This window comes from Aedes aegypti, chromosome 2, assembly GCF_002204515.2.
Source record: "Aedes aegypti strain LVP_AGWG chromosome 2, AaegL5.0 Primary Assembly, whole genome shotgun sequence".
In the NCBI taxonomy this organism is placed as follows: domain Eukaryota; kingdom Metazoa; phylum Arthropoda; class Insecta; order Diptera; family Culicidae; genus Aedes; species Aedes aegypti.
The window spans coordinates 181,382,084-181,407,814 of NC_035108.1; the positions used below are offsets into that span (position 1 = coordinate 181,382,084).

Genomic DNA, 25,731 nt, shown 5'->3' on the forward strand with positions numbered 1-25,731 from the left:
GTTTTACTTACCGGATTAAATGTGACCATTCTGAGTACGGAAATATATTAATGAGTGTAATGAATACCGTAATCCGGGGTAACATTGATCATTTTTCTGAATGTTTCTTTAATATTTCGTTTGAAAATGCAAATTGCAACATTTATATTTTTAAAACAAGTACTGCCACCCATAGCTCGAGACCATATACTGTATTTTGTTAATTGAAAGATTTAAGCATGCTAAAAAAATGTTTTAGGCGATTTTTTGAATTATCTGATATGGGGTAACATTGATCACATATATAAACAATGTTCGGTAATACTGATAATGTCGTTACTTACTTAAACCATGGCCCCTGAAGCCGAATATAAAGGCCAAACGCTTAAAAGTCATTTACTTTTTGAGTTATTTTAAAAGGCAGGCAATTTCCTAAGGGAATTCTACATTTTTATCAGTAATTCGGTAACGTTGCCTAATTGAGCATACTTATAAAAGTTTTGACAACGGAATCGTTTTCGGCGATGCCATTTTTAGTAAGAATCACATTTTCCTTGCTTATGTCGTTTGCGGAACTTGTGTGAGACATGAATCTTCGGTAGTGTCATCCTTAACAATTAAAATCATTATTTCAAAAAGTTCATAAATTTACGTATAAGGTGAACTCAATTTTCTCAAAAACATTAACTTTCATCAGCTCATGAATATAAGAAAGAGAAGCACCATTCATAATTTGGAAATGTTTCATCAATAAATGATAATACGTACTTTTGATGAGATGAGTCATGCCGATCAATGTTACCCCGCTGATCAATGATACCCCGGATTACGGTACTTTTATTCGAGTGCTAATCAAAAGGCATATTTGTTCAAAAATCATTTCATAAGATACTTATATAACGATACTAACGGATTCCATTTTCGAACCATTCACTAGCTGAGCTCAAGTACCGTATAGCTTAACGAAATCAAATCACAGTTTGATAACAAAAAATTCTGATATGTTAAGAAATCACCTAAAAACTGGTTAATCATACAATGATGATACATAGTTCCAAAACATGGACAATCTAGTCAACCAGAGTGAAGAAACTTTATAAGAACATAAGAAATCTATTTCAAGATTTTTTTTTCCATCTTTTGTATGGAGAGTCAATTATGTTTAAGCCATACATGAAACGAGTGAACGGAGTGATCGTTGTCTATCCTTCGAAAAAGGCACAATAAATGTGACCGAAACGTCAGGTGTAGAACGGAAATCCGTTTAGGATCCCTAGAGACTGAAATCCGAAAAGCCAACAACATAACCTCCATCACAGTCGATTCCTGTACATTATTTATTAACGTCAGAATGGTCAATGATTATACGTCCTATACCTATAAAGAGGAACCGGGAAACGACGACCAAGGTGAGTCCTATACCGAAGACAGTGAAACGTAGGTAGAAACTTAGGCGACACCCTTGTTATCAAAACGAGTGAGGTGAAATACGATGCTTCTGGAGGCGATGCGAAGCAAGGAGAAGTTATCGCCATGGGAACTAGGATTGGTGAAATAATTCTTGTCTTTAAGAAAGCTGCCAAGCAAAAGCCTATGAGACACTAGCACAAGAAGTACTTGGCGACGAGCTTGATGTGAGATTTCTTACTGCATAATAGACTCTCCAGTGTATAAATCTGGATGCGATCACCGATGCAGCGGATGTCTTGGCTGCCCTCAAGGAACAGTGTAACATCGCCTCTGCCAGTAAAACCAGCAGGACACCGTAGTGGCGGCGATTAGGTTGCCTTGTTGCAAAGTCCAGCAAAGTGAAGAACTTGGGCATACTCAAGGTAGGCTGGTCGGTTTGCCGGCTGAGCATACAACAGCCTCCTACAAATTGCTTCAAGTGTTTTGGGAAGTGCCATGGAAAGTTGTGGAAATGCAATGATCCTAGCAGAAGTAAACTGTGCTGAAAATGTGGCACCGAAGGCCATAGGGCAAGCGACTGTAAGCTAAGTTGGACCCATGCCAGCCAACCATGCCGAGAAAAGCCCCTCTCAGAGAGGATAGGCCTCCGGTGGTGCAAATCAATTGCAAATCTTCGAGCAATCTGCCTTCGTGCTAGACGAAGAATGCAACGCGCACGCACAGAAGCACAAAGAGAAGAACGCGTTGCAGCATTCAGAGAGGCAAAGTTAGCTCTTAAAAAGGAAATCAAGAGTCGAAAACGGACATGCTTTGATAGTCTTTGCAAGAGTGCCAACTCGAGTCCGTGGGGTGTCGCCTACAGAGTAGTTATGGCTAAGACCAAAGGTGTCATGGGAAGTCACCCGAACTACTGCGATCGATAATCGATATATTCTTCCCACATTACCCCACAAGCCCATAGCCCCTGGCGTCGTATGCGGCAGATGGAGGAGAAGAAGTGGCGATGGTGACGAACGAAGAGCTGGCAGAGGTCGTGAAATCATTGGCGTCAAACAAGGCACCGGGACCCGATGGTATCCCGAATGTTGCCCTAAATGCAGCAGTCAATGCGGATCCGGATATGTTCAGAACCGCAATGCAACGCTGTATAGATCATTGAATATTCCCGGATCTATGGGAGCGACAGAAATTGGTGCCCCTACCAAAGGTGGGGAAACCACCAGCTTACCCGTCGGCGTATAGACCTATTTGTATACTAGATACGAAGGGCAAGCTATTGACGAGGTAGATCCTCAACAGGCTAGTACCGTATACGGAAGGTGCGGGCGACCTGTCCAACAATCAGTTTGGATTCAGGAATGATAAATCTACTCTGGACGCTATCCAGTCGGTCGTTCAGACAGCTGAGGTGGCAATCGAGCATAATGATACAGAAGAAGGGTAGACAAGTGTTCGAATTACCACGGGAGTACCTCAAGGTTCAATCCTTTGCCTGATGTTATGGGATACGATATACGATGACGTACTGAGGCTGCCTCTTCGGACGGGTGTTAAGATTATTGGCTTCGCCGACCATATCACCCTTGCAGTCTTTGATGAATTGATTGGGGAAGTAGAGTTGACAGCAGCGCACTCTGTCTCCATAGTTTAGGAATGGATGAAGTCTAGAAAACTAGGACTGGCCCGTTACAAGACTGAAGTGGTGGTAAGTCCGTAAGTCCGAGCATCGGGCGCTTATCTCGGTAGTTGATTGCACCATAGAGTTCAAGTAACTCTAACGCTTCTTGGGGTAATGAACGATGACAAGCTCAGCTTCGTTAGCTACGTTGAATATGCCAGTAAAAAGGCATCTACGGCTATTGCGGCGCTATCAAGGATAATGTCTAACAGCTCTGCTATAATTGCTATCTATACTGATGTATGATGGACCAATCTGATCAAAAGCGCTGACAACGAGCAGCAACAGATGTTCCTTTGGGTTTGAATTAGCTTCAATGTTCCGAATTCACAAAACATTCATAAGTTTGTTAAACAAATACCGGGTAGCCTCAAATTCTATTACCGTGATACAACGTACATAAATGGAGGTGCTAGTGTAGGAGCTCCAAACGCGTAATTTTATCGGTGTGGGTGGTCCACTGGTAGGTGGCGTGGTGGCAGAGAAATTATAGCACAGATGAACTCGTAGCTCCCCACACAGTTACTTTCATTTTATTTATTCACTTTCTCACTTGCTTTGGCCACCTGCTGCGGTTGGTCGCGGAGGTGGTGTTTGTTGTCCACCGTCTGTCTGTTTCAACCCTCCCGTACCACCTCCCTCCGCCTCCAAAAGAGACTAACGATTTTCCTTTTTCTTTCCTATTTTTCATCGCATTCAACAGGAGGTGGATTCGTTTGAACTGGCCGCTTACCTCAGGGATGGCTACCGGTTAGCCCAGCCCGTAAATTGTCCGGATGAATTGTAAGTATATTCTTTTTGAAATTTATAACTAGATTAGGGCAAGTGTGTGAAGAACTTTTAAGGGAATTGATAAATAAGTGATAGATGAAGGTAAGACTGGGAACCGGAGTAATACTGAGCAGTGCACCCTCAGATATATGAACAAGTCATAGTTTACCAAACTGTGAATTGCATAGAATTCTGATTTTGAGTTTTCCGTCTTTTTCTCCGAACGTTACTCAGCAACTTGGTCACGGTGCTCTCAAAACCGTTATCCGGTGATGATGATTATTTTTTATAAAGAAATTCATAAAAACTATAACTCGTACGATGTCCGAAAAAATTAATTGAAGAAATAGACGAAATTACTAAATGAACTTCTTAGACAAAAGATAACTGGATTTTTTGTCGAAAAATAAAGAATTCACATCATATCTTTTCGAGGAATTTTAACCTGCTTTTATGAAAAGTCCAGCAAAATCGACCATAGTTTTTACTCCAGTAATAAATTATTTGATTTCGCTTCATTGTGTTTAAATAATTTCGCATTAATGAACTTATTGCTTAAACTCTAAACTACGTGCGTATAACAAAAAATTGTTTTCTCTAGAATTTTAGTAACAATTATTTTTTCAAATTCAATTCAAGCTGAAATTATCCCAAATTTTTTCCAGGAGCTCTTCCACAACTCTATAAATTTGATATTAATCTGATGTCAATATGGAGTGATTCGTAGAGTAATTTGTGAAGAAATTCCCAAAAAAATATTGAGGAGAGTGGATAGATTTCTAGATACTATTTATGAAAGAATCCCTGAATAAACATTCGGAAACACACCTGATGGAATTTCAGGATTTTTTTTTTCAAAAACATGAAAAATCTCTGAAAAATCGCTAAGAACATTTTCCCAATTGAATCTTATTTAGTTGTTTATGAAAATCCTTAATCCTTAGAGTAGCTTGGAAATTTTTTTTTTTCACAATGTTTGTAATCCTTGAAGAACTCCAGGAAATCATCAACAAATTATTTATCTCTCTTAACAGAACTGTTGAAACGGCTGTCGCCGTTTCTTCGTTTACAATATTTAAAAATTTTAGAGTAGATCAGATAAATTCAAGTGGGTGTTTGAATTATTGACTTCTTCAGACGTTTCTTTTGTCTGTTATCTAGAAATAACTTCAAAATCTACACAAGACATTTATCTATCTTCTATCTATCTATCTATCTATGTATATAAATATAAAATGGAGTGGTGTTTGTATGTCACGAAATGACTTGAGAACGGATTGACGTGCGTTTTTCAGAGATGCGACGTGATCGTGTGGTAAAAAGTTTGGGAAAGTCTCCGAAGCAATCGGGAAAATGGGAGAAGATTTATGTGTTATTTTGTATGAGGGATGAACTTCCACAACTACTCGATGGCATTATGAAGTTCGCCGGGACCACTAGTAAATAAATATGTTTTGTATGTAAATAAAGGTATTTTTACGAATCAAATAGAATCCAATAGAAAATTATGTACTGCAACTTTTACTTTGCTTAGTAAAACTGGGGATAAACACAGATTCGCAATAAATAGTTTCCTCCAAAAAACCTTCCATGCCACCGCATACCTTTGCATATCTAATGTTGCAAAGTATCCCAAAATAAAAACTTAAATGAAACCTATCCCGCCGGTTCAGGGCATTCTTCCGTGTACGGCTCATTTGTCGTTGGGAAAATTCTCTCCAGTTATCTCCCATTTCCAGCAATTACCCACGGCAATGATTGTCGCCAACCAGCATTAGAGCATTGCGTGGGAGTATCCACCAGCCAGCAGAGAAGAAAGGAAAATATGTTGCTGTTTATACATTCATTACCCAGCGTTCGTGTTTTCCAATCCTCACCTCGGGATACCCACTTTTGGTACTTGAAGTTACTTACCGTAAAACGGGTAACATTGATCAAAATGGCCATCCTCGTAAAATGTTTGAATCAACATTTTTCTTTGGAACATTTTCGATGCTTGAAGGGTGCTTATTAGGGCGATTCAAATTTTGAAAATGTTTGCAAATCCAATCTCCCATATTCTACTTACCATCCTTACCCTAAAAATAGTGTTCTGTGAAAATTTCGATGTAGGTTTAAATGGTAATTTCTATGGAGAAATTTTGAAAAATGTTCCAAACACGCTAGTACTGTAATGTAAGTAGAAACTTATCATACGATATTGAAAACTCATTCTTCAAATCTAATGAAAGATGTTGTTGTAGAAACAAATCACTTTTGAGCTAATCTTGTTTGGGATTTTTGTACATATTTGTAGGGCTGAAATCCCATATTAAGCTAAACAATAGCAAACAAACTCAGGAATATTTCTTCTGCTATCCGTCGGATTGAATTTTTCTCTTGAACAAATTTCTTTATCATGGTTTGAAGAATGAATTTTTACTTTGGTATAATACGTTTGTATTTACATTACAGTACTAGCGTGTTTGGAACATTTCTCAAAATTTCTCCATAGTGATTTCCATATACACTTACATCGTCTTTGGGCCACCTTTAAATCACCACGTAAAAAGCTAAAAATTTCACAGAACACTATTTTTTAAGATAATTCTAATAGTAATTTTTAAGAGTTTGGCCATCACATTCGATTCCAGGGACCATGATCTTACTAAGTAACGTTTTCTTCAATATTATTTACTCTCTTTTACATTGATGATCAATGTAACCCCAAATCAGCTCAATTAAAAAGTCACTCAAAACGTTTATTTAAAACATATTATTTTCGAAAACAAAGCACTGTACACCAGCACGAGTGATGGGGGCCAGTACCTACTAAATAAAACTTGCAAAATTAGCATTGAGCATCTGCTTAAAAACCGATCAATGTCACCCCGGATTACGGTACCACGATAAGTTAGCGTTCGTGGTGGAGTCGAATGGGACCGGCACATCATTTTGCATAAAACTCATAAACAACGAGTGGGTAGGATGGAGCCGAGAGACAGTTAAACCCTGGCAGCTTTACTGTACACCGTACTTCCCACCATATTACTGGGACTGGTCCTAGGAAATGGGTGACATAAGGCTTAGTTTAATGTTGGAAAGTCAGTCTGCTAATGGGTGGAGCAGGACAACATTTTTGGTGTCTTGTGTGTTGACAGTACAGTATGCTTCGCTTTTTTGCTCATGGAGTTGTCTTCATTCGTGTTTTTTTCTATCTTTCGCTTGGAATGGAATGCTTCTTGGTGTGTTCGTGCCCAACGATTGAGGATTCCTGGAGGACGTTGAATATTTATGCGTTGGTGATTCTTTGCGCCATTTCATAAGACTTGTCCCGCAATTCGCATATTTTGTCTTCTACAAGTAAACTAGTAAACGCCAAACTAAAGTGAGCAGCGCAATAAAAGGTCCACTAATTAAGTCAGTGATGCTTAGTATTAACCTGCTTCTTTTTAATTACTGTGGGTGACTCTTTTTGTCATAATGATAAACTGTTTGACAGCCTTTCCACCTGGAACAATTATTTATACAAAGGTAAAAAAATTATGAAGATTACATATTTACGGAACTTATCGAAATTGTAACGCGAAATACGTGAGAGGATTTTGCACAATTACGTGAAATCCCAACATTGTCAGGAGAAATGGCCGCGAAATTTTTACATTTTCATAATCTTTACCAATAATGTACCGCAGCAGACAATGATTGGTCTGAAAGAAACGCTGTCATGAAGGAATTTAGTATCTTACACATTTGTTCCATTCTAAGCTCGTAAATCTCATCATGAGTGACAATCTTTAATTATTATGCTCACTCCAAATGTAGTTATGTTTGCGTTCATTTAATTTTTTTAAACTTTACCCGCTACTTTGGCTGACCTTATAGATTTTGTGTTCATATCTTTGTTTGTTAACCCACATTCCTTTGGCTTTGTTTTCTGTCCATTCAATGCTGCCGTACAATCACCTCACAATTATGAAAGGGTGTCGTGGGTTCCATCAACACCGGAGCACGTGGATTCTTTTCGCATTTTCAATTTGTACATTAGACACGTGTTTCGTCGCGTACATGTAAACTTCAAAACCATATAACAGCCATTTTTTAGGCTGGAATTGACTAGAAGTTGACAATTAATTACTTTATAGATTCGTATTTACAACTAGTGGTCCCGGCAAACTTCGTCTTGCCATCAAGTAGGCTGTTGGAAAACGTCAAGAAATTCCCCATACATGACACTTTAGTCTTCTCCCGTTTTCCCCATTATTCCAGAGACTTTCCTAAACTTTTTACTCACCCGAACACGTCGCATCCCTTGTGGAGGGCAACAGTGAAAAACTTGCGTCAATCCGTTGACCCGTTCTCGAGCCATTTCGTGACATACAAACACCATTCCATTTTTATTTATATAGATAGATTAATTGTAATGGTTCATGCACAGTTAATAAAACTTTCATTTCATTTTCCTATGCTCAGCGTTGCCAACCTTTTATATTTGTCTGGTATATTCCAGATTTTCGAGGCCCCATTTTACACAAATCTGGAAGATCCAGCTAAAATTTGTAATTAAATAGTAAAGTTTTGTAAATAAGTTGTAAGGTTCTGACTTGGCATCCCTGCCTATGGTGTTGATTCATAACTGCGGGGCATTCAAAACCATACCAAAGTTATGAATCAAAGATAAGTCAATTACAAATGAAACGCCAAAGCATATATGCTATTTCTGCTCTGCTATTGCCTCACAGATGATTTGCTATTATAGTGTTCTGATCCATAATATGCGTCGATTTGTGGTCACGCTTCAAAAGGGTGAAGGGGTCGAGCCAGGATTGACAAGACCAGAGCAGGGTTGCAACATATACAGATTTATCTGTATTTTACAGATTTTCTCGAATATTTTGTGACCAAGAATCTGTATATACAGATTACAGATATTTTGGAGAAATACAGATATACAGATTTTGTATACAGAATTTTGTCAAAATTATACAGATTTTTGAACATAAATGAAAACATATTTCTGAAAACTTCAAAATTCATGCTGAGTTATGACAATTTACCATTGCAGTTACAAATAATTGGTATTTTCTTGAATTTCTTGTTATATTCTAGTGATTATATCAATTTTTTAGGGATACAGATTTTAAATACAGATATTTTGCTTCAGAATACAGAAATACAGATATTCCAAGAAAAAAATACAGATTTTAATGTGGCAACCCTGGACCAGAGGCGTCTCGTGGTCTTCAGCTCTACCTGTTCTTTACACCGTAGGCATTGGTTAAACTTTCATGAGTGGATATTGAAAATACCACCGACTCATGAAAGTTACAACGTTAAAGAACAAAAATGATTCGGTTTCATTGTAATAAAAATGTCATGTATTTTATATTCACTCAACATTTATTTCTTGAGTTTATTTAAACAATAGCGGAATGTGCCTTTGAATACGATTACCGTAAAACGGGGTAACTTTGATAGGTTTTTCGAAGAAAGCTTGAATATTTATGCATGTTGTTTCAAATAATTATAATTTATATTTTTAAAACAAGTACTGGCATCCTTGCTATCGATTGCAGTCGATAAATTGCCATAAGATTGATTTTGAAGGGATATATGATTTTTCATGTAGTCGAAAGTTGGTTTTCTGTTTTGGGGTAACTTTGATAATGGAGCATAATTCAAACAAAATTGAATGAAGAACTGACATTTGTAGGGCGTTGCATACCTCTAGGCGTTTAACGTTATATGGAAATTTCTGACTTAGATTACAAAAATGGTCCCAGTTTGTGAAAATGCTTTCTGCTAAGAGATTTGAGACCGTATTCAAGTTCTATGATTACTATGCTGTCAAAGATAAGAGGCCAACTATTCAAAACTACATCAAATAGTGATCGTGGAACAAATTGTTTGTAAGCGTTTCAAAAATGCAAAATTGTGTCAATTTTCAATATTTGTATAAAAAGCCTCAAATGTTCTTGATTCAAATGAAAACCGCTCTTACATGAAGTGTCATACTAATATTCTTTAGTTTTGCATTCGTTTTGCTTAACTGATTAACAGAAGTTATGATATTTCGTTTAGCATGTGGTGAGTTACGCACTATCAAAGTTACCCGCATTATCAAAGATACCCCGTTTTACCAAACATATCAATTATGTTATCATGAAATGTGCTCCTTTTTTACAAAGTTTGTAGCAATTCACCTTCAACTGCCATTAGCATCAAATAAAACAATCTTTCCTGCCCCATAGTAGATCGTAAGTAGTTCTTGAGGCGGCGTAACACCGAAAACGAGCGCTCCACTGTTGCTGTGGTGCTTGGCAACATCAATACAAGCTTCGCCAACTTACACGTTTCCGAAAAAACTTCCTCAAGATTTTCTTCCAACATAACATGGAGAATTTCATACACTTTTTTCCCTGCAAACTCTTTTTTAGTGTAGAGAACCTTCAGCTCATTTGCTTGCTTTGTGATATCGAATTCCGCTTCAAAATTTGCTTTTAGCGCTTGAAACAAATCAGTAGGGAAATTTTTCTCATAAAGTTCGAGTTCAACAAACCCACGTACCGGAAAGTATCTAATGATTTGAAGCGACGGTCAAGCTCATTGAGGATGTCGACAATTTTCGTATACATATCCTCAAAATTTTTAGGTTTGCCTCCCCCAGTAATCACCATAGTTTTGTTGATAATTTCTCTTCTATGAGTAACCGTCTTTAGTTTCGCGATGCTGTCACGGCACTGCTGGATGTGCTTACTGCAGTCTATCATGTCGAGTCTACCCCATATAGCACATCAGTATGCGCAAAAATTGATGCAAACAGTTGCAACAAGAAAACGAAATTGAATTCAAGCATTGCAGAATGCAAGCCACGAGCCAAAGAATACGTCTCACTATCCCAATCGGAGTCTCCCAAGCATGTTAAAATGCCATCATAATTTTCGCAAACATCATAATTCGCAAACGTGTTCTAATTGCTTGGCAATTCATTTTCCCTTCTGTCATCTTATGTCATCGTATGGCTATGTATGTGCTGGTCACATGTATCCAGAGGCGGATGACATAGGTACCCCTTGTGATCGTAGATCGTTGTTTACTGAATCACCTACAGGGAAGTCAGTATGATCGGTTGTACAGGGTTGTCCTAATTTTCCGAACAGCACTTAAATTGAATTGCAGCACAATTTCAAACAAAACGACCCTTTTCAGGGTCACAACAATGCATTCGACGTAAAATAGTTACAGAATAACTATAGAATAATATAAATTTATCTATTACTATTGATTGATTAATTAATTATTTTATTTATCAATTATAATTTCGGATGATTAGTTTTCATTGGAGATAAATGGCAAACAAAGTCTTACCTATTTTCCTGTCGCTCGGGTCGGGCGGCGGTAGCATTTTTTGCAGTCTTTTCTGTGTGCGTATTTCGATTCGATCGATAATTTCTTATCAAAGCATCAACAAAGCTGTTGCTGATTAGTTCTATAGAACTATAGCTATAACTCTTTGTTTGACAAGTTGATACTCTGATCGCTTTAGCATGCATTTACATGTAGGCAGCGACGACGACAACGGCATTATTCAAAGTAAGTAAAGTTTGTAAGGATGCTTAAAATATATCCCGAGCCCAATTTCATCTTCTAAACTCGTACCAAATAGCTCATACGGTTGAAATAATTAAATTTCTGTTAGATATCAGGGATTTCCTTAGAAAATTGTCTACATTTAAGCGTTTTCATTGCAATTGTTGAAATTAACTATTCATTATTTCTTTAAATATTGCATTATTCGGATTCAGGGAGCTCATATTCATTATGTAGAAAATTTTGGCACATGAGCCAAAGAGGCTGACCGTCGTACTTGTTTTCCTGCGTTCAGTTCTTTGGCATGTTCAACATTATTGAAAACAGACAAGAAAAACCATGAAAAATGATCAATTTCACCCAAAATTACGGTACATGTTGGCGTGGGAGTATTCGGAATTCCTTGAGCAGCAACACCGTTGTTCCGGGTTATGAAAGCGCTAAAGCTAAATTCATTTATCAATGTTTGAATTATAGAAACAGTTTGAGCAAAACTTACAATTTCGTCCGTTCTCCTATTTTCGACCAACAAACAATTCGAAATACTGTGTGGAAGTCTACAAATAGCTACAAATTCAATGTTATATAACACTGCGGAACACGTTTTTGTCTCCAGCATCAAAATACCTCTATTTACTTAATTAAGCGTTGCTGAATCCATTGCCGTTTACAGAAATATCAAAGCACGTCTAGTTTTTGAGATATTGGTTCTTGAAAATGCAAAAATTGACTATTTCAGCCAACTTGCATGCAAGTTTGCCAGCTTATAAGGCAATTAATTTGCTGAATTTGCCACAAAATTCAAACTGTATGTGTATAAGGATACTTATCATCAAAGTTTATAATATTTTTGATGCGGGAAAGTTATTTTTTGATGGTTTAGAAAAGTATTGTTTTTTGTCATATAAGATAAACGAAGAATTTTGTATGGAAACTGCAAGCATGTTGAAAAAGATCGGTTTAATCTAAATTTAAACGTGAAATTTGAACCAAAATTGTAACGGTTCGTAGTACCCCCTCAGCAGGTTATCGAGGTTTTGTCGCGGTTAGTGTGGTTTTCACGTCATTTGAATGTTGATAATTCAGGAAAGTGTTTCTGTTGTGTGTTTCGCCTCTATGTTTGGTCACCCGATCGGTACGCAGCCTGCCTAATGCTACCAGAAACACTACAAGACACTGACAAACAGAGGGCTCTGCACGTAGCTACCGTTGGTAACATGGCCACCCAATTAACAATTCAGAGCCACAAACAAGCATGCATGTTTAATTATTGTTCAATAATGGTAATGGCAGCTGAATAAAAAATTTGCTCTATAAAGAGCTGAGAAGGTGTTTTTTTCACACAAACTAAGATCAATGTTCAACGTTATGCATTAGAATGAACAAAAGTTGAATCGCCACTTATTAAACGTTTCCAAAGATTCTCATTCGACTAGTCAAGATTGTTCTACAAATGAGCTGAACAAGACATGTTTCCCCCAATTAAAAAGCCAATATTCCACTAAACAAATGTATATGTATAAAAGGATATTCAGAAGACGAACTAACGTTTTGCTTGCGTCGCACTTCAGCTATTCCCACATGTTTAACATAAGCATGAATAAGAGCTTAATAAGTATCTTATAAAATCATAATTCAGCTTCAGTATATTATAAGAACAGTTGATCCAATAGAGGCCAAAATGACGATTAACAAACACAGCAATAAATAAGCGATCACACTATAGCTAAATTTCATAAAATGGACAAAATATCCGAAATTCATGTTGAGTTCCGAATGCATTTCAAAGCTTATAAATTATGCTTTCTTAAAATTTTGTTCCTGGAACTTCTAAACCTATGAAAAATTTGATGTACGCAGACCTAATGAATAGCTCGCAGCTATTGGTAAAATCTTGCAGAATCTAAATATGCCATGCCAATTTTGTTCTAGCAGTTTATTTTAGATATCATTTCCAGATATTTTATATCATATATCCAGCCCTGTCGTCCTGCTTAGTCACGCTTAGTCGACGACTAAGAAGCTTTTCTCTGATTTTTTTTACAATTTTCGCCCTGATTCATGAAAAATATAGGAAGAGTGATAAATCATTGCGAGATCATTTGCATCTTTACGCGCTGTAAGGCATCAATAGACATTTTCAAGCTATATCAACGCCCTAGAGTAATTTGACTTTATTATACGTAGACCAGATGCATCTGAACGCCCTGTAAGACATTAGCTTTGGAATAAGCTGACTATATACGTGATAAGATGCACTTCTACGCCCTAAGGACAGTATTTGACAATTTCAAGATGTACGAACGCCCTGCAGTTATCTGACCTTATCCTTCGTAGATCAGGTGAATAAGGACGCCCTGTAGAACATCAGTTTAAAATTCTATGCTGTATCAACGCCCGAGAATAATTCAAGCTAACCCTTCGTAGATTAGGTACATCTTGACGTCTTTTAAGATATAAATGAAATTATAAGCCGTATAAACGCCCAACAGTAATTCGATTTTATCTCCAGAAGACCATATGTACTTAACGTCCTGTATGACATCAATCGAAATCAACGCCCTGGAGTTATTTGACTTTGTCTAACGTAGATCAGGTGCATCTCAATCACCTGAGGACATTAATTGAAAATTGCAAGCTGTATCAACACCCACGAGTAATTAATCCTTAGCAGATCAGGTGCATCTTAACGCCTTGTAAGACATCAAAATAACATTCCAAGCTGTTTCTACGCTCTAGAGTAATTGTACATTATCCCACCAAGATCAGTTGCATATTGACGCCCTGTAGTGCATCAGTTACAAATTATAAGCTGTATCAGTAATTTCACCTTATTCTACGAAATTCAGCTGCATCTCAACCCCCCGAAGACATTAGTTGAATGTACAAGTTATATCAACGTCCTGTTGTAATTTGACCATATCTTAAGTAGATCAGGTACACCTTGTCGCCCTTAGGGCAACTATTGAAAATTCTAAGCTGTATCAACGCCCTGAAGTTATTCGACCTTATCCTTCATAGATAAGGTGCATCTTGACGCCCTGTTTGACATCAGATCAAAATCATAAGCTGCATGAACGCCCTAAAGTTTCCCAACCTTATCCCACGTAAACCAGGTGTAAATAATTTCCTGTATGACTGTATGGGTAATTTGACCTTATCTCCTCCCTGAACCCCTGAACCCCTATCGTTGTCGCAACTTTCAAGCTGTATCAACGCTATGCAGCAATTTATACTAAGTAGATTAAGTGCATCTGTCCTGTTAGCCATCAATTTAGATTTAGCTGTATTAACGCTCTGGAATAATTTAATCTTATGCTTCATGAATCAGATGCATCTTGACGCCCTGTAGGACGTCAAATTGAAAATATGTGATATTTTAACGCCCTGAAGTAATCAAAATTTAATCTACCATATGCAGACCATATGCATCTGAACGCCCTGTAAGACATCAGCTATGGAATAATTTGACCAGACATCACGTAAATCAGATGCACCTCAACGCACTGAGGACATTACTTGAAAATTCCTACTTGTATCAACGCCCTTGAGTAATTTGGTTTTATCCTTTGTAGATCACAAGTAACTTGACGCCCTGTAGAGCATCAGTTGAACATTATAAGTTGTATCAACGTCCTAGAATGATTTCACCTTATCCCACAAAGACCAAGTGTACTTAACGCCCTGTATGACATCAATCGAAATTTCAAAGCTGTATCAACGCCCTGGAGTAATTTTATTTCGACTCATGTAGATCAGATGCATCTTAACCCCCTGAGGACATTAATTGAAAAAATGAAAGCTGTATCAACGCCTTGGAGTAATTTATCCTTAATAGATCAAGTTGTATCAACAATGGAGTAATACAGTAATCAGGAGTACGACGATCTGGCGCCTCTTGACGCCTTGTAGGACATCAGATAAAAATTATAAGCTATATTAACGCCCTGGAGTAATTTGAGCTTATCCCACGTAGCTTAACTGCATCACAACCCACTGTAGACATTGATCAAATGTCCAAGTTGTATCAACACCCTGGAGTTGTTTGCCCTTATCCTAATTGCATCAGGTACATCATTATAAACTAAGGACAACTATTGAAAATTCTAAGCTGTATCAACGGCCTGGAGTTATTCGACCTTATCCCATGTAAACAACGTCTACTTGGCGCCATGTATGACTTTATTTAGAACTTCCGAGTATTCATGCCTTGAAATTATTTGACCGTAACTCAGATCGCCCTGAGGATATCAATTAAAAATTCCAAGCTGTAGCAAGGTCATGTTATTATTTGATCTTATCCTGAGTAGACCAGGTACATCCCAACGCCCTGAAAGTTGAAATTTCTAAGCTTTATCCACGCCCTGAAGTAATTTGGCCGTATCTCACGTAGATCATGTAGATGCTGTTAAGCTGTATCAATGTCCCTGAATTATTAAATATTACTTCACATAGATCTTCTCGAGGTCACGCCCTAATATATTCTGAAAATTTTATTGTTTCATCTGATTCTGCACAGTTCTACGTAAGATAAGGAAATATTATTCCAGTGTGTTAATATAGCTGAAATATGTTTGTTTGTTGGACAACATAATGCACCTGATCCCTTGAATTTATCATAATCATTTAATAAATTTATGGTTCAATTATCTGGATAGATATTTAGAAAAATCATTAAGACTACGGTTGAAAAATGTGTGGACAAAAACAAAATAACGTGGTTTATGGTCAGAACTGCTTTGTAGGACATCAAGGAGAATTTCTGGGTCAATCCAGATAAGTCCGCGACGGTGACAATTGAATACAATTGAAGGCGACCGAAATTCGTACAAGAACGCAGAAAACAATAAACTCCTTAGTAGGAGTTGGTCTTATTTCAGGTTTGATTTTTAATCAAGTTGTGGAAAGTAATTCAATGCTGTATTGACGAAAATTAAATTGAATTATTTTGTAGAATGTGTCAGGAAATCTGGAGCCTTCTTGAAGTAGATATGCATTTTACCAACAAACTTTTGTATGTGACAACTTAAATAAGGGCGTTCAGAAATTATAACGGTATGACCTTTAAAAAGAGGTTTAGGGGGTTGGTGTTACGAAAATATACGATATCTTAAAATAAATCGCTAAACAACTAAACTGGAATGATAATTGATAGTTATCATCTCAGTTTTATAACAATATTGTTCAAGTAAAATATTGCCCATATTGAAAGTTTCAGTGTCTGCTAGAATTGACTGTTGAACTGATAGTGTTTTACCTCTAAAACTGTTAGGGTAGATGCTCCAATAGCCGCATAGCTAATAACAAATATTCGTATAAAATCTAATGCATTATTTGTACATCATCTAAAAGCTTTTTATCTTGGCTTTGTGGGAAAAATATGAAAACTCATATATTTATATTATTTATCGGTTGTGCCACTATAGGAACACATGTGCCTATAGTAGCACTATTTCTTATTTCTGTTCCCATAGTGGCACTAGCTTCACGGAGTAGGCAAAATACATATCAAAACCGTATTTTTGCAAAACTTTTATATTATCCCTTTAAAGTGTGGATCAAAAGCTTTCGATTGATGTAAAAAAGTTCTTAAATCATCAATTATTTTGTTTAATAGAAAATAGTTTATCTTAGTAGTGCTACTATACTGCCCATAACTGCATATTTGTAACATTCGACAAAAGTAGGCATTGAGTAAATGGAACACCAAGTGTCCATTTTATGGCAGTATGGGAAGGAACTAAAATTTCTATAAATTACCACATAAATAAATATAAAGTGTTTATTTGAGGCTGAAATGTGTACAGCTCATATCGTATATTGAATGAATAGTCAGTTAGGGCCCAGATAGCCGTAGCGGTAAACGCGCAGCTATTCAGCAAGACCAAGCTGAGGGTCGTGGGTTCGAATCCCACCGGTCGAGGATCTTTTCGGGTTGGAAATTTTCTCGACTTCCCAGGGCATAGAGTATCTTCGTACCTGCCACTCGATATACGCATGCAAAAATGGTCATGGCACAGTAAGCTCTCAGTTAATAACTGTGGAAGTGCTCATAAGAACACTAAGCTGAGAACACGGTGCCCCGACAGACCGCTATTATGTAAAAAAATTGTCCATCAAATCTGAGCACAGGGCTCGATTCCTGAGGTCATTCTGCACCTCTGAGCCAATTTTTAAAAAAAATCCCTAGGAGGAATCTCTAGAAATCTTGATTTGAAGTTTTTTACTTAAAAATTCAATATAATCCATATTAAAATTTTGCAATAGCACTGAAAAATCCGACAAAAACGCTCAAAAAGTTGGCCAAACTGTTCTCAACTAGTATACAATTGTTACCGTTGTTAATATTAGAAATATTTACAACTGGCTTAACTTAATCCACTCCTTAAGGTGAAGATAAATGATAAAATAAGTTAAATCGAAGCCAAACTTCAAATTTTCAAGAGCACAAATCTGGAGAACCGAAGACCCGTTTTAACTGAGGATTTGATCGATTGGCCACGACCAGCTAGTGACTAGTCGATTAGGTTTTCAGCTTAAACGGATGTTTGGTTTTCCAGATTCGTGATCTTGAAAACTTAATGTTTGGCTTCGATTTAACTTGTTTTTAATAGTTTACTGGTTTAAATTTCATTGATTGTTGTTTTCCATGTTAAACCGATTAAAAAGTAAACCAAATAAATCAATAATTAACAATGTTGTTATTTTAAAAAGGATCTGAGAATACATGTTGCACAATAAAAGTTAGCAGATAAGTCATGTGAATACTTTTATAGTCAATTAGAGCTAGTATTACCGGTTGTTTCAAATTTTGAATGATTTGGTTGCTCTGGTACACTCAAGTCAATAACAGAATGATAATACGCCGATGTCTTCCACGGGGTCGCTGAGCTTCACCTGATTGACGCAACTTTTTCTTCCGGCATTCTCACTAAATGACCAGCTCACTGAAGTTTGCCTATTTTATTCACTTAATAGTTTTCGCTCCTGTTCTCAATTAAATGTGCTAAGGGAGCCAAAAATAAGCGTTTTATACATGACAAATTAACAGTGATGTTTTTTTAGGCATGCTAGCATTCATCGTTGTTATTATTGTTATCGTTATTATTGAAAATTGATTTGGTTTTCGAAACACTTTTCAGTGTTGTACAATTAAAGATCGCGAGGTGTTTTGGCGAAGTTGTCAATGAAATAATGGATCTATTAAGTCAGATAAGCCTTTATCAAGCAACAGTGTAGAAATGTCTTTCCTTTTGCAAGTTTTGCAAGCTGGTTACGTAATCCGTAAAGTAGCGTGTTTTTACTCCAAGGGAAACATTATTATCATTCGTCACAATTGTTATATGACTCTTCAACAAATTCCCAGTAAACACAAACTCGTATACGATAGCGCATAAGAGTTCAGATGTGGAGGCGATATACGTACATGCGTCATTAGACTGCATGCAATATGTACGTATATAGCCTCCACATTTGTAATCTCATATTTTATTATGTACGATCGTGTGTTCACTGGGATTCATCCACATCTCAATGAAGCACTGCTTCAGCACCAACACATCTGAACCTGCTTCTTTCTCTAAATGCAACCATATACGTTTGGGTAGAGTAAATGGCATTACAAGCTTATTCTAGTTGCCCATCTTTGAAAAAGTGAAACCCTTCTTTACTGAACTGCGATCGATTCCAATGAAGTCATGGTCTGCAAAATCAAGGTGTATATGCGACAAAACGCAATATTGAACAGTAAATTCAGAAACTCATCTCTTCTTATTCCATCTAATTTAAAAAAAAAAATAGCTCCTCATCTATAATTCTTACACCTGATTGTATTTGTCAGCTTAATCAGCTTAAAGTCTTATTTTTAAGTCTTTGATATTACCTGCAACACCAATTTTTTGTTAATGAGTCGAACGCGACTTAGAAATCAATAAACAGATTGACGATGAATCCTGAAAAAATAAAACGAAGTGGAAACAGATCTGACTAGATGACATTTTGGCCTTGCAAAGATAAGTCTAGGACTCCATCAATTACAATATTTACAATTCTATTGATGTTTCTTCAAATAGATAAGTTCCATTCTTATAGCAAATAATGCACATATTTTATTATACTTATACCGAATGCTTGGGGTACGTTTTTCCTGAAACCATTAAAAACACATAGTCCAGTCTGTCTGAACACCGACCATATTGTCATATGTTTCTCGTGTAGTTATAATCCTGTTATGGCTGAGAATATTTCAGAGAATGAATCATTTTTATGTAAAGTGCTGAGGGCAATACTCAGTGGAAAACTTGACGTAAACATCAAGAGTAGTAACTGCCCATAACTGCATATTTGTAACATTCGACAAAAGTAGGCATTGAGTAAATGGAATACTAAGTGTGCATTTTATGGCAGTATGGGAGGAAACTAAAATTTCTAAAAATTACCAGGAACTCAAAAATACTTATTTGAGGCTGATATTTTGTACAACTCATATCGCATACAAGGTGAATTGTCAGAAAATAATTCTGATAAAAATTTCATTACTATCACATGACAAGGCTCATTTATAATCTCAATGTGACTGTTATGTGGTTATTACAGTCGAAGCTCGTTATAACGACAACTTTTATTGCGACCAATCTCTCTATAACGACATTTCACATGGTCCCTTCCAATTCCCATACTATTTTCAACTTTTATAGCGACATTTCTTAGATATCATTCTATTAAACTAAACTTACTGGTTAAAGCCATGTAAAAATATACTTAAGTCACTCTGGTAAGTTAAGCCAGTTGTAAATATTTCTAATTGTAACAACGGTAACAATTGTATACTAGTTGAGAACAGTTTAGCCAACTTTTTGAGCGTTTTTGTCGGATTTTTCAGTGCTATTGCAAAATTTTAATATGGATTATATTGAATTTTTAAGTTTAAAAACTTCAAATCAAGATTTCTAGAGATTTCTCCTAGGGATTTTTTTAAAAATTGGCTCAGAGGTGCAGAATGACCTCAGGAATCGAGCCCTGTGCTCAGATTTGATGGACATTTTTTTTACATAATAACGGTCTGTCGGGGCACCGTGCGAGAAGCAGGCTCTGTCCCAGTGGGGACGTAATGCCAGAAAGAAGAAGAAGAAGTCAGAAAATAATTCTAATAGAAATTGCTTTGTTACCACATTACGAGGTTCATGCATAATCTCAATGTGACTGTTATGCGGTTACAATTGTCAATGTGACAAAACAACTTGGTATTTTTTTAGAATTTTTCCAGAACAAAATCAAAGCTTTTAATAAGTTGATCGAAAGCATACATCATTTGATGACTCTCCACTTAGACCTGTTCATATTTCAAAAAATGTCTGGAAATCTACCGGTCAAGCAGTACTCGGAATTCTCATGCTAAGAACAATGTATGGTCAAATTTTCAGCTCAATTGATAAAGATTTCAGTATGCTTCAAGTTGAAAATGTGTTTTTGGGCTTATTTCAAGGTTTGAAAAATCATAACTAGCATGTGGAAAATCAAAACCAGTTGCTATTACCACTATTTGAAAGCTAATTCTATTCTGTTAAAGTTTGTCGAACACGCTAACAAGATAAAATTGATTTTTAACATTGTTTGATCCAAATTTGTACTCAGCAGTACCCAGAAATTACAGTTTTCTCAATATACATGGTATATGCATTGGTATTATTTTTTCAGGCCCTGTCAACGGGAATCAAACATAATACATTTATGAATTCATTGACCATCAACAGATTACATGTTGCTAAAGGCAATAAATTACAATAAATGCCCAAAGATCGAGCACCGCATCGCAACCTGATGATAGTTAAATCATGCATGACACATGTATCGGAAACGAATGAATTGAACAAGTTAGCATTGCTTTTTCTTTCCAAGTGATGATTGTTTTGATCGCATTTCACTGATCATTTAGAACGATTTGAAAACAATCATCATCATCGACTGAGAAAAGGCAGTGCTAACGTGTTCATATTTTGTATTCATTGAAGCTCACGGTGGTGCTCTTGGCTAACCCACAGTGGATTTACAAATGTGCTTCATAATTACCTATTTTTTACAATTTATTTTCGTAAGATAAATGGTAACTTTGAACGGGATTGACTTTTAGATATGCATTGTCATCATGTCTGGAAATTAAAAATCCGAAATTTTCATGCAGGCATGCTGTTCAATGAAAACAAATCCCGAAAAAAGAGATTTTCAAGAACCTAGAGATACAAACCTCAACCAAACTATGTTAAAACTTGCACCAATCATAAAATCGTGTTCGGCAAAAGTTCTTAGAATTGGATAAACTACTATGTAGAAGTATTTCCGATAAATTTTGATGTTTCGTTCGGTAGTTATGATTTTTTAAAGCTTGAAAATAGCCCAAAAACACATAATTGATTTGAAGCACAACTAAATTTACTCTAAATTGAGAGAAATTTTGGCCAGAAGTTCATTTCGCAATTAAAAATCAAAGTATTGGTTGACTGGGGAGTTTCCAGACATTTTTGAAAATATGAATAGGTCTACTCTCCACGGTATTAACTCGTAATTGTCAAAAATGTGACTGATATGCTGTTATGGGCAGTATAGGAACAATAGATTTACTATAGGTGCAAGGGAGCTTAAATTTTAAGAAAAACTATTTATTTCGTTATGGGGCTCAGATAGCCGTAGCGGTAAACGCGCAGCTATTCAGCATGACCAAGCTGAGGGTCGTGGGTTCGAATCCCACCGGTCGAGGATCTTTTCGGGTTGGAAATTTTCTCGAATTCCCAGGGCATAGAGTGTCTTCGTACCTGCCATACGATATACACATGCAAAAATGGTCATTGGCATAGTAAGCTCTCAGTTAATAACTGTGGAAGGGCTCATAAGAACACTAAGCTGAGAAGCAGGCTCTGTCCCAGTAGGGACGTAACGCCAGAAAGAAGAAGAAGAATTTATTTCGATCATTTTTTGAACAAAATCGAGCTGTGTATCAATGGTACCTATGAGTGATTCCAAGCAACAGCACCAAAATTTGGTAATTTTTTTAATTCATTTTTTTCTATTGAGCTGAAACTTTGCACAGTTTTCCAGTTCCATCTAAATCGTCATTTTCCGATATCAAATCTTCAAGTTGAGTCACGACTAACTTTTCAATGTATGTGAAAATGGTTCAAAAATATTCAAAAAGCTGCACAGCAAAAACGGTTCGTTCAATTGTTAGACAACTAAAGAAACAAAGTTAGACAACTAAATAAAGATTCCAAAAAAATACACACAGTAAAAAAAATTTTTTTTTTGCATTAAAAAACATAATTTTTGACACAAAAACTCAAATATCTCAAAACCCTATCGGAATACCAACGTAATTTTTTGAGGGAAAACGGTCCATTATATTAGCTATCTACCATAAAAATTTGGTGATGGTAAACCAATAAACAAAAAAGTTATGACATTTCAAACATGTCACAATTTTCACATTTAGTAGAAAAAAAATTTTTTTTCGGTGTAAATTATTACGGGAACCGCAGTTTGTTGCTGATTTTATTGTTAAGGGCCTTGCGTGAATTAAACAAGTCGTTTTCATGTATTCATTAGTATTATGTATATTATATGTATAAATATTATGTATATGTATAAATATTATATGTATATGTATATATGTATAAATTAAAAAGAATTAACAGATAACACGAAAATAATTTTTTTTTTACCAGGATATTTTTTTAGAGTATGGGTATGCGTTATGAGATCATGAAAACATTTTATTAATACTTATTTATTTATTTATTGTTATTCAATTTTTTTACAATATCGAACACTTTTGCATCATTATCAGTACAGTTCGAGTATAGTTTTGCTTTAATTTTATTTTCTGACAATGGAATGAAACAGTGAAATTTTTGGGTTCCTTGGATCGTTTTCGCGTTATTATATTGCTCGCTGAGCTCTGATGCCGTTAATTCGTACTCTTCAGTAGTAGTAAAACAAAATGATAATTTTGTTAAATCTTCTTCTTTTCTGCGATTCGCCCAATCAAATAGTTCTTTTGCAGTTTTAATTGGATGCTCACGTTCTTTGGCTAAACTTGCTCTTGTGGCCATGCGCTTTATGGTTCCTCCAATAGCATCACAAGGACCTTTGCCATGTGACGTAGCAAAGAAATGCCATTCTGCATCAATTCCGTACTTTGATTTAAATTGACATAGGCTCGAAAAATGACACAAACTCATCTACAGGTTTTACAATAGTTTCTAGGTCACACCTATCCGAGATCACCCATTGCTCAAATGATAACTGATCAATATAATTTTCTTCAAACTCAGCGAATAAAGTATTTTCCAATGATGAAGAATCTGGACAATCCGAACAAGATCGTAGATAGCAATTTCATGTTGTATTTTCACACAAAAGACTACCAGTTAACATTTTAATATCCTTTGATAAATTAATTCTTTTCAAACTATGTAAGATTAGGTTAATATTTTCGTGTGTTGTGCACACACAAACATTATGTGTTCCTGAATTGGATAGAAGCTTGCATTGCCTTGGACGAAGGCTTGCAAATGAGGAAAAACCTACCTTAATATTTTCGTTAATTTCCTTGAAGCGTGTATACGCTTCTTTCAAAGTAGTCATCATCAATCGTTTTTGGATTGCTTGACGCTTTCCATCTTTTTTTACAGATACATAATCTTTTTGGCCAGGCATAGCTCTACTTACTTCATCGTCTTCAAAATATTGAATTATTTTTTCTTTTGTCTCATCTGTTAATGAAGTACTCGACCTAGCTTTTTTGGTTGCAAGACAGTTATTTTTGAATTGTTTTGCCTCTTTTGCTGTATTTCTATTGGTTTTGAACTCATCAATGGCGTCTTGAATAGACCACGAGCTTGGCAGCATCGACAAAATCAATAATTTTTCTTTCCTTGTCGTGGCTAGATTCGAGAACCTTTCCTTCATATTCATAATTACCTCATCGTAGTCTGTATTTTCCACATCCTCAGGTCCTAATTTGAAGAGGTTTCTTCGTACAGCTTCGTTGATTTCACGGTATTTTTTCTCGGGATAATTGACGTAACCCATCTTCGCCCATTTAATCGGAGTCACTTTTATTCCAGCTATCCATTCGTTGAAGCGTTCGATGTTGACCTTCTGGATGCACTCATCTTCTGATTGATTTGTTGAAACAGATGTCGCTGATGGTACCGTGGCAAGACTATCTGCACTTGGTACTTCTGGTAACTCCTCAGTTGTTGTCGGTGCATCTAGTAATTCCTCAGTTGTTGTTGTTTTCGAACTTCCTGCAACCTGATCCACCGATGATGTACAGATTGCCCGTTTGTCAACGTTTAAACGGCAGGACGTACAAATGCGTAAATTTGTATTCAATGTAGACATTGGAGCATAACCAGCCGCTTTCAGTTTATCTATGGTGCTTTCGGTGAGATTTCGTAGCTCTTTCGAACACTTTTTTTCTGCAAACGGCCTGCAACAGTTGAGGAAGCGACTACTCATGTTGCTCGTTAGATTTTAATAAACAAAATCACTTTTAAGTTTTTACTGACTAGTTTGGTGTCGTTTGCTTGACTGAAGAAAAATTTTACAATTAAATCTTTTATAACCATAGTGGTAGTATATTTTTAGCTTTTTCGTGAGTATGTTCATGGTATGTACCTATCATGTTTTTGATGTTGTTGAAGTTACTCGCTTTCTCCCAAATATGATTAACAAAGTCTATTCTCTACCAAGGCGGGTATATACCCAGTTGTAATCAGATTTTAACTTTGTGGAGAAAACCAGCGCCGAGAAAACCGACCTGCTTTACGTATACTAGATCACCTGGGTATAGACCCGCCTTGTTCTCTACGAGGTAAACTTTTTGCAGGTAAACTAGTCGTATACCTGTATAGAAAACTTTTTTTGTAGCTTTTGTCTTCAATATTAGATTTCTTATAGGTTTCTTTTATCAAAAGGTTTCAACACTATTGAGAGAATTTTTCTTCAGTTACGTACAATAAAAAATATGACACTATCAAGACTTTAGATCACAACACTGGATCGCGTCTAACTTTCTAATAGATGCTATAATAGTTATGAATAATTAAATAAAATATCATGAAAACAACTTGTTAACCTCATGTGGTACCCTTAACAAAAAATTCAGCAACAAACTGCGGTCCTAAAAAAAATTAACAATGAAAAAAAAAATATTTTTTTTTCACTAAGTGTTAAATTTGTGAAATGTCATAACTTTTTTGTTTATTGGCTTACCATCACCAAATTTTTATGGTAGATAGCTAATATAATGGACCGTTTTCAAAAAA

General features: G+C 36.2%; 1 protein-coding gene across 1 annotated transcript in view; it reads left to right on the forward strand.

The window, feature by feature from the left end:
• LOC5572107 (tyrosine-protein kinase Dnt) overlaps positions 1 to 25,731 on the forward strand; it is a 320,019-nt gene that overhangs the window by 267,181 nt on the left and 27,107 nt on the right. The window contains exon 12 of the mRNA XM_021843333.1: positions 3,771 to 3,850. Coding sequence (XP_021699025.1) covers positions 3,771 to 3,850 — 80 coding nt within the window. The remainder of the gene's footprint in view (positions 1 to 3,770; positions 3,851 to 25,731) is intronic.